The sequence below is a fragment of the Oncorhynchus kisutch genome, linkage group LG20 (genome assembly GCF_002021735.2).
Source record: "Oncorhynchus kisutch isolate 150728-3 linkage group LG20, Okis_V2, whole genome shotgun sequence".
Taxonomy (NCBI): Eukaryota; Metazoa; Chordata; class Actinopteri; order Salmoniformes; family Salmonidae; genus Oncorhynchus; species Oncorhynchus kisutch.
In genome coordinates, this window is record NC_034193.2 from 8,369,802 (window position 1) to 8,386,722 (window position 16,921).

At 44.8% G+C, this 16,921-nt stretch overlaps 1 protein-coding gene across 2 annotated transcripts in view; it reads left to right on the forward strand.

The window, feature by feature from the left end:
* Positions 1–16,904, forward strand: part of LOC109865972 (serine/threonine-protein kinase SBK1) — a 32,716-nt gene extending 15,812 nt beyond the window's left edge. Inside the window, exons 2-5 of one of the 2 annotated variants that reach the window (XM_031799761.1) lie at positions 9,725–9,993; positions 10,149–10,351; positions 11,114–11,305; positions 11,501–16,904. In XM_031799761.1, the coding sequence (XP_031655621.1) occupies positions 9,822–9,993; positions 10,149–10,351; positions 11,114–11,305; positions 11,501–12,202 (1,269 nt within the window). In that variant the 5' untranslated portion in view covers positions 9,725–9,821 and the 3' untranslated portion in view covers positions 12,203–16,904. The remainder of the gene's footprint in view (positions 1–9,724; positions 9,994–10,148; positions 10,352–11,113; positions 11,306–11,500) is intronic. The other variant, XM_020454490.2, reaches the window with a different exon arrangement.
* The last annotated feature ends 17 nt before the right edge of the window (positions 16,905–16,921 follow it).

Sequence of the window (16,921 nt, forward strand, 5' to 3'; positions counted from 1 at the left end):
CTGTGAATCTACGATATGGCTCTGAATCCACGATATGGCTGTGAATCTACGATATGGCTCTGAATCCACGATATGGCTGTGAATCTACGACATGGCTCTGAATCTACGATATGGCTGTGAATCTACGATATGGCTCTGAATCCACGATATGGCTGTGAATCTACGATATGGCTGTGAATCTACGACATGGCTCTGAATCTACGATATGGCTCTGAATCCACGATATGGCTGTGAATCTACGATATGGCTCTGAATCTACGACATGGCTCTGAATCCACGATATGGCTGTGAATCTACGACATGGCTCTGAATCTACGATATGGCTGTGAATCTACGATATGGCTCTGAATCCACGACATGGCTCTGAATCTACGATATGGCTGTGAATCTACGACATGGCTCTGAATCTACGATATGGCTGTGAATCTACGACATGGCAGAGGTTGAAAAGCCATAACACATACGTTCTTTTCAACAACAGGTTATGGTCAATAATACCAAAGGCTGCACTGGAGTCTAATAGTACCACTCCCACAATCTTCTTATTATCAATTTCTTTCAACCAATCATCAGTCATTTGTGTCAGTGCAGTACATGTTGAGTGCCCTTCTCTATAAGCATGCTGGAAGTCTGTTATTCATTTGTTTACAGAGTAATAGCATTGTATTTGGTCAACTCCAATTTTTTCCAACAGTTTGCTAAGAGATGGCAGTAAGCTTATAGGCCTGCTGTTAGAACCAGTAAAGTTTGCGTTACCACTCTTGGGTAGCAGAATGACTTTGGCTTCCCTCCAGACCTGAGGACAAAGACTTTCCTCCAGGCTCAGATTAAATATATGACAGATAGGAGTGGTTATAGAGTCCGCCACCATCCTCAGTAGCTTTCCATCTAAGTTGTCAATACAGTTTTTCAATTCCTCATCAATCTATGGAGCCTTAACAGTTGTAACAGTATGTTTTTTAGGTGCATTTCAGGTGCATGTTTATCAATAATCGGAAGAAGCAATTTAATCAATTTCTGTGTCTGGATGCTTGACAGCTCTGGGTGGCACTTGACGGCTTTGGCTGGTTATTGGCTGCGCACCCAGGAAGTGTTGTATGAGGCAGGAAGTCTGGCATTAGCCCATCTGTCTGTCTGCGGCATCATTAAAATGATTACTGGCAGTTTTGGTTTCTACGGCAATGCCATGATAACAACAACAGTCTATTTTGTATGTCCACTGCACCAAAGGGGCTTTACCCCCCACCTCCCTCTTCAATCTCTCTCTTTCCTACTCTCGGGAACTGGACGGCACACTGCCAATTTCCAGATTGCTGTTATGCAACAGCCAAGCCAAACCTGACATGTCTCAGTTAGCTGAGGCAAGCACACAGAAACACAATGTTATTCGTCCAACGTTATAACAACCTCAACAAGAGTACTGCTCTGCTCTGTTGCTGCTGATCTAGTTAAGCCAATAGCTCTCTAGTGTTGCGTAAGCAGCTGTTAGAAACTAAATTAAATATGTATTTTATTGGATTGATAAGAGGTAATCATTTTTCCAGTCCACCGTAATAAATGAAATCCATCAGAATTGAAGATGAAATATGTATTCAAAAGACGAGAGACAGACAGTTTGTCGTGGACAACCCTTCTGGAGAGACAGACAGTCTGTATTGGACAACCCTTCTGGAGAGACAGGCAGTCTGTATTGGACAACCCTTCTGGAGAGAGACAGACAGTCTGTATTGGACAACCCTTCTAGAGAGAGACAGGCAGTCTGTAGTGGACAACCCTTCTGGAGAGACAGACAGTCTGTATTGGACAACCCTTCTGGAGAGACAGACAGTCTGTATTGGACAACCCTTCTGGAGAGACAGACAGTTTGTATTGGACAACCCTTCTGGAGAGAGACAGGCAGTCTGTAGTGGACAACCCTTCTGGAGAGACAGACAGTCTGTAGTGGACAACACTTCTGGAGAGACAGACAGTTTGTATTGGACAACCCTTCTGGAGAGACAGACAGTCTGTATTGGACAACCCTTCTGGAGAGACAGACAGTCTGTAGTGGACAACCCTTCTGGAGAGACAGACAGTCTGTAGTAGACGACACTTCTGGAGAGACATTCTGTAGTGGACAACCCTTCTGGAAAGACAGACAGTCTGTATTGGACAACCCTTCCGGAGAGACAGACAATCTGTATTGGACAACCCCTCTGGAGAGACAGACAGTCTGTATTGGACAACCCTTCTGGAGAGACAGACAGTCTGTAGTGGACAACACTTCTGGAGAGACAGACCGTCTTTAGTGGACAACCCTTCTGGAGAGACAGACAGTCTGTAGTGGACAACCCTTCTGGAGAGACAGACAGTCTGTATTGGACAACCCTTCTAGAGAGAGACAGGCAGTCTGTAGTGGACAACCCTTCTGGAGAGACAGACAGTCTGTATTGGACAACCCTTCTGGAGTGACAGACAGTCTGTAGTGGACAACCCTTCTGGAGAGATAGACAGTCTGTATTGGACAATCCTTCTGGAGAGACAGACAGTCTGTATTGGACAACCCTTCTGGAGAGACAGACAGTTTGTATTGGACAACCCTTCTGGAGAGAGACAGACAGTTTGTATTGGACAACCCTTCTGGAGAGACAGACAGTCTGTATTGGACAACCCTTCTGGAGAGACAGACAGTCTGTAGTGGACAACCCTTCTGGAGAGACAGAAAGTCTGTACTGGACAACCCTTCTGGAGAGACAGACAGTTTGTAGTGGACAACCCTTCTGGAGAGACATACAGTTTGTATTGGACAACCCTTCTGGAGAGACAGACAGTCTGTAGTGGACAACCCTTCTGGAGAGACAGACAGTCTGTATTGGACAACCCTTCTGGAGAGACAGACAGTCTGTATTGGACAACCCTTCTGGAGAGACAGACAGTCTGTAGTGGACAACCCTTCTGCAGAGACAGACAGTCTGTATTGGACAACCCTTCTGGAGAGACAGACAGTCTGTCGTGGACAACCCTTCTGGAGAGACAGACAGTCTGTATTGGACAACCCTTCTGGAGAGACAGGCAGTCTGTATTGGACAACCCTTCTGGAGAGAGACAGACAGTCTGTATTGGACAACCCTTCTAGAGAGAGACAGGCAGTCTGTAGTGGACAACCCTTCTGGAGAGACAGACAGTCTGTATTGGACAACCCTTCTGGAAAGACAGACAGTCTGTATTGGACAACCCTTCTGGAGAGACAGACAGTTTGTATTGGACAACCCTTCTGGAGAGAGACAGACAGTTTGTATTGGACAACCCTTCTGGAGAGACAGACAGTCTGTATTGGACAACCCTTCTGGAGAGCCAGACAGTCTGTAGTGGACAACCCTTCTGGAGAGCCAGACAGTCTGTTTTGGACAACCCTTCTGGAGAGACAGACAGTCTGTATTGGACAACCCTTCTGGAGAGACAGACAGTCTGTAGTGGACAACACTTCTGGAGAGACAGACAGTCTGTATTGGACAACCCTTCTGGAGAGACAGACAGTCTGTATTGGACAACCCTTCTGGAGAGACAGACAGTCTGTATTGGACAACCCTTCTGGAGAGACAGACAGTCTGTAGTGGACAACACTTCTGGAGAGACAGACAGTCTGTAGTGGACAACCCTTCTGGAGAGACAGACAGTTTGTATTGGACAACCCTTCTGGAGAGACGGACAGTCTGTATTGGACAACCCTTCTGGAGAGACAGACAGTCTGTATTGAACAACCCTTCTGGAGAGACAGACAGTCTGTATTGGACAACCCTTCTGGAGAGACAGACAGTCTGTATTGGACAACCCTTCTGGAGAGACAGACAGTTTGTATTGGACAACCCTTCTGGAGAGAGACAGACAGTTTGTATTGGACAACCCTTCTGGAGAGACAGACAGTCTGTATTGGACAACCCTTCTGGAGAGACAGACAGTCTGTAGTGGACAACCCTTCTGGAGAGACAGACAGTCTGTAGTGGACAACACTTCTGGAGAGACAGACAGTCTGTAGTGGACAACCCTTCTGGAAAGACAGACAGTCTGTATTGGACAACCCTTCTGGAGAGACAGACAGTCTGTATTGGACAACCCTTCTGGAGAGACAGACAGTCTGTATTGGACAACCCTTCTGGAGAGACAGACAGTTTGTATTGGACAACCCTTCTGGAGAGACAGACAGTCTGTATTGGACAACCCTTCTGGAGAGACAGACAGTCTGTAGTGGACAACCCTTCTGGAGAGACAGACAGTCTGTAGTGGACAACCCTTCTGGAGAGACAGACAGTTTGTATTGGACAACCCTTCTGGAGAGACAGACAGTCTGTATTGGACAACCCTTCTGGAGAGACAGACAGTCTGTATTGGACAACCCTTCTGCTTCTGTTGAATACTGAAGCACAGCTCCCTCTAGTTAGATACAGGAGGACACTTTACTTTAGCAGGAGATCCTGCTGGTGTTGAATACTGAAGCACAGCTCCCTCTAGTTAGATACAGGAGGACACTTTACTTTAGCAGGAGATCCTGCTGGTGTTGAATACTGAAGCACAGCTCCCTCTAGTTAGATACAGGAGGACACTTTACTTTAGCAGGAGATCCTGCTGGTGTTGAATACTGAAGCACAGCTCCCTCTAGTTAGATACAGGAGGACACTTTACTTTAGCAGGAGATCCTGCTGGTGTTGAATACTGAAGCACAGCTCCCTCTAGTTAGATACAGGAGGACACTTTACTTTAGCAGGAGATCCTGCTGGTGTTGAATACTGAAGCACAGCTCCCTCTAGTTAGATACAGGAGGACACTTTACTTTAGCAGGAGATCCTGCTGGTGTTGAATACTGAAGCACAGCTCCCTCTAGTTAGATACAGGAGGACACTTTACTTTAGCAGGAGATCCTGCTTGTGTTGAATACTGAAGCACAGCTCCCTCTAGTTAGATACAGGAGGACACTTTACTTTAGCAGGAGATCCTGCTGGTGTTGAATACTGAAGCACAGCTCCCTCTAGTTAGATACAGGAGGACACTTTACTTTAGCAGGAGATCCTGCTGGTGTTGAATACTGAAGTAAAGGCAAGCTGTGTTCTCGTCAACATGGTGTCTGTCTGACCTATATTGTGACTCATCACGGATCTCTCTATGTGTGTGTGTGTCTCTCTATGTGTGTGTGTGTGTGTGTGTGTGTATGTGTGTGTGTGTGTCTGTGTGTGTGTGTGTGTCATCATAAGCCCCCTTTGATCAGCTGGGCTAGGCCTGATGACTCATTCAGCTATGAGGCTTCCATACAAGTACAACAGGGCAGAGATACACACACACACACACACACACACACACACACACACACACACACACACACACACACACACACACACACACACACACACACACAAACACACACACACACACACACACACACACACACACACACACACACACACACACACACACACACACGGATACCCACACATGTACCTGTAAATAATTGTCCTAGCTGCCAACACAGTGTTAAGGTGAGAGTACTGTTGGATAAGTCCTCCTCCAGAGTTAAAGAGATGGTGTGTGTCTGTGTGTGTAAGACAGAGGGAGAGAGAGAAAGAGAGAGAGCGCGAGAGAGGAGAGTGAGAGTACGAGACATAGTGATTCTGATTGGAGACTGACGTACTGATTGACCTTGTGCCAGAGAGATGACACTATTGTGATATTTTAGATGATGAGAATCCCATCTACCTATCCCCCCCACCCCCACATACACACGCACGCCCACACACACACACACACACACACACACACATAGACACAGAGAGACATGCACATACATGGTTGTGCAGCGCTGGCTCCCGTGGTGCTTAGTAAGCTCTTCTGATCTCTGACAGTTACTAATGGCCTTCTCACTTTACAGTTCCTGCTAAGCTCAGCTCAGATCTGTGTGTGAGAGAGAGAGAGAGAGAGATGAAAGAGAGCGAGAGAGAGAAAGAGAGCACGAGAGAGAGAGGTAGAGAGAGAGGGAGAGAGAGAGATGAAAGAGAGCGAGAGAGAGAGAGAGAGGAGAGAGAGATGAAAGAGAGCGAGAGAGAGATGAAAGAGAAGAGGGAGAGAGGGAGAGTGAGATGAAAGAGAGCGAGAGAGAGGAGAGAGAGATGAGAGAGGGAGAGAGAGAGAGAGAGAGAGAGAGAGAGAGCACGAGAGAGAGAGGGAGAGGGAGAGAGAGAGGAGAGAGATGAAAGAGAGCGAGAGAGAGGGAGAGAGAGAGATGAAAGAGAGCGAGAGAGAGAGAGAGATGAAAGAGAGCGCGAGAGAGGGAGAGGGAGAGAGAGAAAGAGAGAGATGAAAGAGAGCGCGAGAGAGAGAGAGAGAAAGAGAGAGATGAAAGAGAGCGCGAGAGAGAGAGAGAGAGAGAGAGAAATAGAGAGGGGACAGAGAGTCATTCATCACTTAAACAGTCTCATGTTTCATCACCTGCTGGTGACACACACACACACACACACACACTTTCGCTTACCTTGCGTACAGGGTCTTTATTGAATAGCAAGGTGGTAGATGGATATTGCTCTGTCTTTACTTGAATAATATTCAGATTTAGTTTTTATGTTGGTGATGTAATGTATTGATGGGGAAGAGATAGTATTATAGGAACAGGGAGGGACACTGAGATAGTATTATAGGAACAGGGAGGGACACTGAGATAGTATTATAGGAACAGGGAGGGACACTGAGATAGTATTATAGGAACAGGGAGGGACACTGAGATAGTGTTATGGGAACAGGGAGGGACACTGAGATAGTATTATAGGAACAGGGAGGGACACTGAGATAGTAGTATAGGAACAGGGAGGGACACTGAGATAGTATTATAGGAACAGGGAGGGACACTGAGATAGTATTATAGGAACAGGGAGGGACACTGAGATAGTATTATAGGAACAGGGAGGGACACTGAGATAGTATTATAGGAACAGGGAGGGACACTGAGATAGTATTATAGGAACAGGGAGGGACACTGAGATAGTATTATAGGAACAGGGAGGGACACTGAGATAGTATTATAGTATTATGGGAACAGGGAGGGACACTGAGATAGTATTATAGTATTATAGGAACAGGGAGGGACACTGAGATAGTATTATAGTATTATAGGAACAGGGAGGGACACTGAGATAGTATTATGGGAACAGGGAGGGACACCGAGATAGTATTATAGGAACAGGGAGGGACACTGAGATAGTATTATAGTATTATGGGAACAGGGAGGGACACCGAGATAGTATTATAGGAACAGGGAGGGACACCGAGATAGTATTATAGGAACAGGGAGGGACACTGAGATAGTATTATAGGAACAGGGAGGGACACTGAGATAGTATTATAGTATTATGGGAACAGGGAGGGACACCGAGATAGTATTATAGGAACAGGGAGGGACACCGAGATAGTATTATAGGAACAGGGAGGGACACTGAGATAGTATTATAGGAACAGGGAGGGACACTGAGACAGTATTATAGGAACAGGGAGGGACACTGAGATAGTATTATAGGAACAGGGAGGGACACCGAGATAGTATTATAGGAACAGGGAGGGACACTGAGATAGTATTATAGGAACAGGGAGGGACACTGAGATAGTATTATAGGAACAGGGAGGGACACTGAGATAGTATTATAGGAACAGGGAGGGACACTGAGAATGGATTTATATTATTATAGGAACAGGGAGGGACACTGAGATAATAATATGATACTATAAGAACAGGGAGGGACACTGTGATAGTATTATATTATTATAGGAACAGGGAGGGACACTGAGATAATAATATAATACTATAAGAACAGGGAGGGACACTGTGATAGTATTATATTATTATAGGAACAGGGAGGGACACTGAGATAATAATATGATACTATAAGAACAGGGAGGGACACTGTGATAGTATTATATTATTATAGGAACAGGGAGGGACACTGAGATAATAATATAATACTATAAGAACAGGGAGGGACACTGTGATAGTATTATATTATTATAGGAACAGGGAGGGACACTGAGATAATAATATGATACTATAAGAACAGGGAGGGACACTGTGATAGTATTATATTATTATAGGAACAGGGAGGGACACTGAGATAATAATATGATACTATAAGAACAGGGAGGGACACTGTGATAGTATTATATTATTATAGGAACAGGGAGGGACACTGTGATAAAAATATGATACTATAAGAACAGGGAGGGACACTGTGATAGTATTAGATTATTATAGGAACAGGGAGGGACACTGAGATAATAATATGATACTATAAGAACAGGGAGGGACACTGTGATAGTATTATATTATTATAGGAACAGGGAGGGACACTGAGATAATAATATGATACTATAAGAACAGGGAGGGACACTGTGATAGTATTATATTATTATAGGAACAGGGAGGGACACTGTGATAAAAATATGATACTATAAGAACAGGGAGGGACACTGTGATAGTATTAGATTATTATAGGAACAGGGAGGGACACTGAGATAATAATATGATACTATAAGAACAGGGAGGGACACTGTGATAGTATTAGATTATTATAGGAACAGGGAGGGACACTGTGATAAAAATATGATACTATAAGAACAGGGAGGGACACTGTGATAGTATTATATTATTATAGGAACAGGGAGGGACACTGTGATAAAAATATGATACTATAAGAACAGGGAGGGACACTGTGATAGTATTAGATTATTATAACACTGAGTTCTTATTGCAGCAGAATAAATCAATACAAATCAGAACAATAAATATATATACACTATATATACACTATTTGACCAAAAGTATGTGGACACCTGCTCTTCCAACATCTCATTCCTAAATCATGGGCATTAATATGGAGTTGGTCCCCCCTTTGCTGCTATAACAGCCTCCACTCTTCCGGGAAGGCTTTCCACTAGACGTTGGAACATTGCTGCGGGGACTTGCTTCCATTCAACCACAAGAGCATTAGTGAGGTTTGGTCCTGACGTTGGGAGATGAGGCCTGGCTTGCAGTCGGCCTTCCAATTCATCCCAAAGGTGTTCGATGGGGTTGAGGTCAGGGCTCTTTGCAGGCCAGTCAAGTTCTTCCATAGTGCCAATGTAAAGTTTGGTGGAGGAGGAATAATGGTTATAGAAACATCTCAGGGATGATCAATGGAAACAGGATGCACCTGAGCTCAATTTCAAGTCTCATAGCAAAGAGTCTGAATACTTATGCAAACAATGTTTTTTTCTATTTATTTTTATAGAATTTCTAAAAGCCTGTTTTCTCTTTGTCATTATGGGGTATTGTGTGTAGATCGATGAAGAAAAACTGTAACGCAACTCAATGTGGAAGAAAGGGAAGGGGTCAGAATATTTTCTGAATGTACTGTAGTGTCAGTGTGTGTGTGTGTGTGTGTGTGTGTCTGTATCTATAGTCAAAGGAATAGGTCAGAGTGTTCTGGATCGTAAAACGCTGCAGTTTTGAAAATAACAATTTCCTCTGTGAGAATAATCACACTGCAGTAGGTTGGAGATAGGCTGCTGTGTGTTTGTTTGCGTCTGCAGCTTTTCTGTTTATTTCATATTTATTTATTACAAAAAGAGACACAAAGAAGAGTTCAGATGTTGTAGTATTGACTGATAAATGTCTGTATGTTTTCATTTCAACTAACAAAATGTTTTCCTGTTTCTATTTCTCTCTCCTTCTCTCCAGTGACATAAGCCGTTAGCCACCACTCTTGTCCTGCCCGTGAGTCCGTCCCCTAAACCTGTCCCCCTGTTCTTGTCCGTCCCCTAACCCGGTCCCCAGTATGAGTTCGTCTCCGCTGGGTTCCCGTGGCAACATGGACATTCTGGAGGAGCTGCAGCTGATCGCAGCACAGAACCTGGAGAGGTTAGAGGTCAACAAGTATTATGAGGTCATCAGGGAGCTTGGCAAGGGCACTTACGGCAAGGTGGACCTGGTCATACACAAGATCAGAGGTGTGGAGGACACACACACACACACACTAGACTTGATCTTGAGGATACACACATTTAACAGGATCATTCACTGGTCCAGCTCTGCAGGATTACTTGTACGTAGCATGATCAACCATTATAATCATTCATCACTCCCATGTTGTTTTCCCCCTCAGACACCAAGATGGCCCTGAAGTTCCTGAGGAAGAAAACGACCAAGCTGAAGTCGTTCCTGAGGGAGTACAGCATCTCTCTCTACCTTTCTCCCTGTCCCTTTATCATTAACATGTTTGGGATCGCCTTCGAGACTGACGACTACTACGTGTTCGCCCAGGAGTATGCCCTGTCCGGGGACCTCTTCGACATCATCCCTCCACAGGTACACACACAGACAGAGACAGACAGAGAGAGAGCTGGAGAGAGAGAGAGAGCTGGAGAGAGAGAGAGAGCTGGAGAGAGAGAGAGAGAGATGGAGAGAGAGAGAGAGGGAGCTGGAGAGAGAGAGAGAGCTGGAGAGAGAGAGAGCTGGAGAGAGAGAGAGATGGAGAGAGAGAGAGAGAGAGAGAGCTGGAGAGAGAGAGAGAGAGCTGGAGAGAGAGAGAGAGAGAGCTGGAGAGAGAGAGAGCTGGAGAGAGAGAGAGAGGGAGAGAGAGAGAGCTGGAGAGAGAGAGAGCTGGAGAGAGAGAGAGATGGAGAGAGAGAGAGAGAGAGCTGGAGAGAGAGAGAGATGGAGAGAGAGAGAGCTGGAGAGAGAGAGAGGGAGAGAGAGAGAGAGAGAGAGAGAGAGAGAGAGCTGGAGAGAGAGAGAGAGAGCTGGAGAGAGAGAGAGAGAGCTGGAGAGAGAGAGAGAGAGCTGGAGAGAGAGAGAGCTGGAGAGAGAGAGAGAGGGAGAGAGAGAGAGGTTCTGTTCTAATGGCTACGTAGGGTTATTTGAACTATTACGGACTCTAAATTATGTGCAATGACAGTTTATAATAGCTTGTCACATTGCTTATGTCACATTGCTTATGTCACATTGCTTATGTCACATTGCTTGTAAGGTTCCAGTGAAGAATGCTTCGTAAGCACATTTATAGTGGTTGTCATTACAGACGTCTTTTAGGTTTATATTGTTTCATAATCTCCGCCCCTCCTCATCCAGGTGGGTCTCCCGGAGACGGTTGCTAAGCGCTGTGTGCACCAGGTTGCCATCGCCCTGGACTACCTTCACTGTAAGAAGTTGGTGCACCGTGACGTCAAGCCCGAGAACATCCTCATCTTTGACCGCGAGTGCCGCAAGGTCAAACTGTCCGACTTCGGCATGACGCGCCGCGCTGGCTCACCAGTCAAACGGGTGAGTGGCTAGAGGTCAAATCACAAGGAGCTTTATTTAAAAAGACGAAAAGGTAGTGAACTGTATGATAAATAGGCTGTCGTTTGAGATGCAGAACCTACCAAGTATGTCATAAAAGAGACCAGACGTCATGGGAGAAAACTTTAATGAAGAATGAAATCTTCCTCATCAATAAACACATATTATTTCTTCCAGGTGAGCGGTACCATCCCCTACACGGCTCCGGAGCTGTGCGACACGTCTCGCCACGAGGGCTTCTGCGTGGACTACAGCACGGATGTGTGGGCCTTTGGCGTCCTCCTCTTCTGCATGCTGACCGGTAACTTCCCCTGGGAGAAGGCCCTGCCCTCCGACTCCTTCTACCAGGAGTTCACACGCTGGCAGAGACGGCGCACGGGCACCGTGCCCTCGCAGTGGCGCCGCTTCACTGAGCAGGCCCTCCGCATGTTCCGCAGGCTCCTCTCTGTGGAGCAGGACAGACGCTGCTCCGTCAAAGAGGTGTTTGGCTACTTCAGCCACAGCTGGATGCTGGATGGAGACAGCAATGGGAATGGAGGAGGGGGCGGAGAGAGAGAGAGGGAGAGAGGAGGGGTGAGGGTGGAGGGAGACGGGAGCAGTACATCGTCCTCGTCTGGAGAAGAGGATGAGGAGATGCTGGTGGAAAGGATGAAGCAGCAGACTCTGTCTCCTCTCTCTCCTCCGGTGTCTGTGGAGAGGGGCACTGGGGGGACAAAGGCAGGGATGACGGAGTCAGGTGGAGGACACCATTTTGTGTCTGTTTCTACCACCAGCTCTGTGCCCTCGACTAACAGCTATGACCGCATGCCCAGAGACAGCAACAGCAACCAGCCCCCCGGACGCATACTGGTGGCTACGCCTATAGAGATCTGTGTCTGAGATGTGTGATGGGCCTGGGAAGGACTGAGATACTGTGTACAGTACACAGACGTGCACACAGACACCTACACTCATATACACACACATATCCATACATTCAAATCAGTGGAGGCTGCTGAGGGGAGAACGGCTCATAATAATGTCTGGAATGGAGTAAATGGACTGGTATCAACAACATGGTTTTCATGGGTTTGATACTGTTCCATTCACTCCATTCCAGACATTATTATGAGCATTTTGCAAAGTGAAAAGGGAGCAACTCAAGACATTACTGATGATTCCCGTTGGGGTCTAAAAATGATCCAGTCAGAGATCTGTCATTCTACAGACACAACTAATCTTTATAGAGACTGCAAAGACTCAATGAACTACATACTGAACGATCAGCCAACCAACCGACAGATGGACAGACCAACCAACCATGGAGAGGTTGAAAAACACATTGTGATATGAAATGCTGGTATTCAGATGAAGATATAATATATTTCCCCCTAAAAAAGACTACAGAAGTGATGTGCGGGAACCATTTATGGCAAAAAGAGAAAAGAGGGACATGTTCTTTTGGTTGAAGCTGATAGAATTGCCACCCCTATGAAAGAATATCATCAAAATTAAACAGCAGTTTTATGTTTACTGTAATGCAATGTGAACTCTGGTACAAAGTGTGTATGTGTGTACAGTATGTGTGTGTGTGTGTGTGTGTGTGTATAGTACGTGTGTAGGTGTGTGTGTGTGTGTGTACAGTACGTGTGTAGGTGTGTGTGTGTATAGTACGTGTGTAGGTGTGTGTGTGTGTGTATAGTATGTGTGTAGGTGTGTGTGTGTGTATAGTACGTGTGTTGGTGTGTGTGTGCATAGTACGTGTGTGTGTGTGTACAGTACGTTTGTAGGTGTGTGTGTACAGTACGTGTGTAGGTGTGTATGTGTGTACAGTACGTGTGTGTGGGTGTACAGTAGGTGTGTGTTTGTGTACAGTACGTGTGTGTGTGTGTATAGTACGTGTGTGTGTGTGTGTGTGTACAGTACGTGTGTAGGTGTGTGTGTGTATAGTACGTGTGTAGGTGTGTGTGTGTGTGTATAGTATGTGTGTAGGTGTGTGTGTGTGTATAGTACGTGTGTTGGTGTGTGTGTGAATAGTACGTGTGTGTGTGTGTGTGTGTACAGTACGTTTGTAGGTGTGTGTGTACAGTACGTGTGTAGGTGTGTATGTGTGTACAGTACGTGTGTGTGGGTGTACAGTAGGTGTGTGTTTGTGTACAGTACGTGTGTAGGTGTGTGTGTACAGTACGTGTGTAGGTGTGTGTGTGTGTGTATAGTACGTGTATAGGTGTGTGTGTGTATAGTACGTGTATAGGTGTGTGTGTGTGTGTGTACAGTACGTGTGTAGGTGTGTGTGTGTATAGTACGTGTGTAGGTGTGTGTGTGTGTGTATAGTATGTGTGTAGGTGTGTGTGTGTGTATAGTACGTGTGTTGGTGTGTGTGTGCATAGTACGTGTGTGTGTGTGTGTGTGTGTGTGTACAGTACGTTTGTAGGTGTGTGTGTACAGTACGTGTGTAGGTGTGTATGTGTGTACAGTACGTGTGTGTGGGTGTACAGGTGTGTGTGTGTGTACAGTACGTGTGTAGGTGTGTGTGTACAGTACGTGTGTAGGTGTGTGTGTGTGTGTACAGTACATGTGTGTGTGTGTACAGTACGTGTGTAGGTGTGTGTGTGTGTGTGTACAGTAGGTGTGTGTGTGTAAGCGTGTGTAGGTGTGTGTGTGTGTGTAAGCGTGTGTAGGTGTGTGTGTGTGTAAGCGTGTGTAGGTGTGTAAGCGTGTGTAGGTGTGTGTGTGTGTGTAAGCGTGTGTAGGTGTGTGTGTGTACAGTAGGTGTGTGTGTGTGTGTGTAGGTGTGTGTGTGTAAGCGTGTGTAGGTGTGTGTGTGTGTGTGTGTGTAAGCGTGTGTGTGTGTACAGTAGGTGTGTAGGTGTGTGTGTACAGTAGGTGTGTGTGTGTGTGTGTGTGTGTGTAGGTATATCACCGTTTCATGTGTATGGATCAGAAATATGATTAGCTGGATTTTTATTTGCCTTTAGAGTTACTTTATTTCTTTAAATGCTAAAAATCCAGATCACATTTTTTCTATCGATTTTGAAAATGAGCTTTTAGGTGTTTTCTGTTTGACTAAATTCAGTAAATGTTTCTGAACGCTCTAGTGCAGCTGTGTCAAACTCATTCCACGCAAGGCCGAGTGTCTGCAGGTTTTAGTTTTTTCCTTTAAATTAAGACCTAGACAACCAGGTGAGGAGAGTTCCTTACTAATTAGTGACTTTAATTCATCAATCAAGTACGAGGGAGGAGGGCAAAACACCGCAGACACTCGGCCATCCGTAGAATGAGTTTGACACGTGCTCTAGTGCCAAATTTCTACTTGGTCTCCTGCAACACTTTTTGAACAGGAAAATGAATACTGCGGCAACAGCTGGATCTGGTAAAATGGTTTGATGGAGGTATGCTCTCTGTTTATAATTTAGATTTAGTCCGATGATGTGCAATACATTAATATCGGATCATTCAAAGCCACTAGATTGAGAAGAGTAAGGCATTCATTTTGATCCATTTTTACAGAGAACTATATTCTGCCATTGACAGCAAGCCAAGATGTTCCAGAGCCTCCTGTCTGGAAACAGACAGATAGCTGTTAATGATGTCCAACACTTTATCACTGACCCCTTAACACAGGTTTTCAGATAGCTGTTAATGATGTCCAACACTTTATCACTGACCCCTTAACACGGGGTTTCAGATAGCTGTTAATGATGTCCAACACTTTATCACTGACCCCTTAACACAGGTTTTCAGATAGCTGTTAATGATGTCCAACACTTTATCACTGACCCCTTAACACAGGGTTTCAGATAGCTGTTAATGATGTCCAACACTTTATCACTGACCCCTTAACACGGGGTTTCAGATAGCTGTTAATGATGTCCAACACTTTATCACTGACCCCTTAACACGGGGTTTCAGATAGCTGTTAATGATGTCCAACACTTTATCACTGACCCCTTAACACAGGGTTTCAGATAGCTGTTAATGATGTCCAACACTTTATCACTGACCCACGGGGTTTCCAAAACGCGGTCCTGGATTTTGCCCTAGCACTCCAGGATCGGGATTGGAAAACCCTGCCTTAACAGACACGTATCTACTTCATGGCAGAAAAATATATTTTTGACCTTATTTTAGTCCATTTGACAAATGTTTGGAGTTTTGATTATTATTTCACATTTTAAATTCAAGCAGAAAAATACATTGAAGATTTACATTTTAAAATTTTTAATTTAAATTGCATGACAAGTAACTAAAACATATCTTCATGGAAAATTTGACCTGGCTTTACAAAAAGTTACGTCAAGATTGTTGTGATGTGGAATTTTGCTGTACCGCAATTTCTTGCGCTATATCCCGAAGTCAATATCGTTGTGACCTCTCGAGATGTCTTAGGGCTAGAAACCAGACTGAACTATAATAACGGCTAGTTTTGGTTCAATGTGTTGTGTTTGTAGGCTGTCGATGCTCTGTTTCCATCTCACCGATCAGATTTAGGATCCAGAGCTACTGATCTACAGTATGTAATGCATTACATACTGTAGATTACAGATGCATTACATACTGTAGATTACATACTGTAGAATAGATGCATTACATACTGTAGATTACATACTGTAGATTACAGATGCATTACATACTGTAGATTACAGATGCATCTGGAATCCTATGGAGACTTTCTGGAATAGATAGTTCACAAACTAATGCATGTTTGATCAAGTGTGTCAGTGGCTCCTAAATTCCCAAGTCTTAAGAAGTTACAAGGGAAACCTGGGGATTGGTTTTAGTATCACTTCGTTGCCAAGCAAAACGTCACAAGAAAGAGTGATGAATTAGTCAAAGACAGAAAAAAAAGATGAGAAAAAAAAACCTGTTGTGTGTTGGGATTTCCAGACATATTTGCATGAATCTGTATGTGCTGGAAAACAATTGTGGAAAACCTATTTTCTGTTTTGCTGTCACAGCTGTAGTATTCTGTTGTTCACACTTGGGTGTATGAATGTTGAATGACAGTCAGTAAAGTTACTTTCCTCTTTTCATCTGGCAACTTCCAATAATGAACTGTTCAGTACGGGTTGTAGCCAGTTGTGGTATTGTTGAATTCAACCATGCTCCAGGCAGAAGTTACCATTTAAATCCTCACCTTATCCATCCAAAGGGTGAACATCTTGGGGGTTACATCTTGTGACAACCTATGACCTTGTGTTCACCAACCCGACCCACTGGGTGTGCAGGCTTTTGTTCTATCCCAGCACTAACTTGATTAAAGTAATCATCAAGACCGAAGGCTGTAGGTAATATATGAGTTGGACACGGAGGTTTGAGCGAAGCGAAACTATCATGACGTAATGTGTTGGAAGTTGTTTTTGTTTTTCTGTCCAGTGACCTATTTTGACACGGCATCATGATTTTTGTGGCGTTTTAGTGAGTAGGGGAACACAGCTCTAGAACTTGTGTCCGATTCTAGAACTTGTGTCCGATTCTGTCTTTGCAATGCAACGGTCTTCCCTGTAAGCTCCGATTAGTCGACAATAAAATTACCAATCTTGTTGGAATGAATGCTGGTGTGAGTTTGTTCCCTGTGTAACAGTATAACTTTAGACCGTCCCCTCGCCCATACCCGGG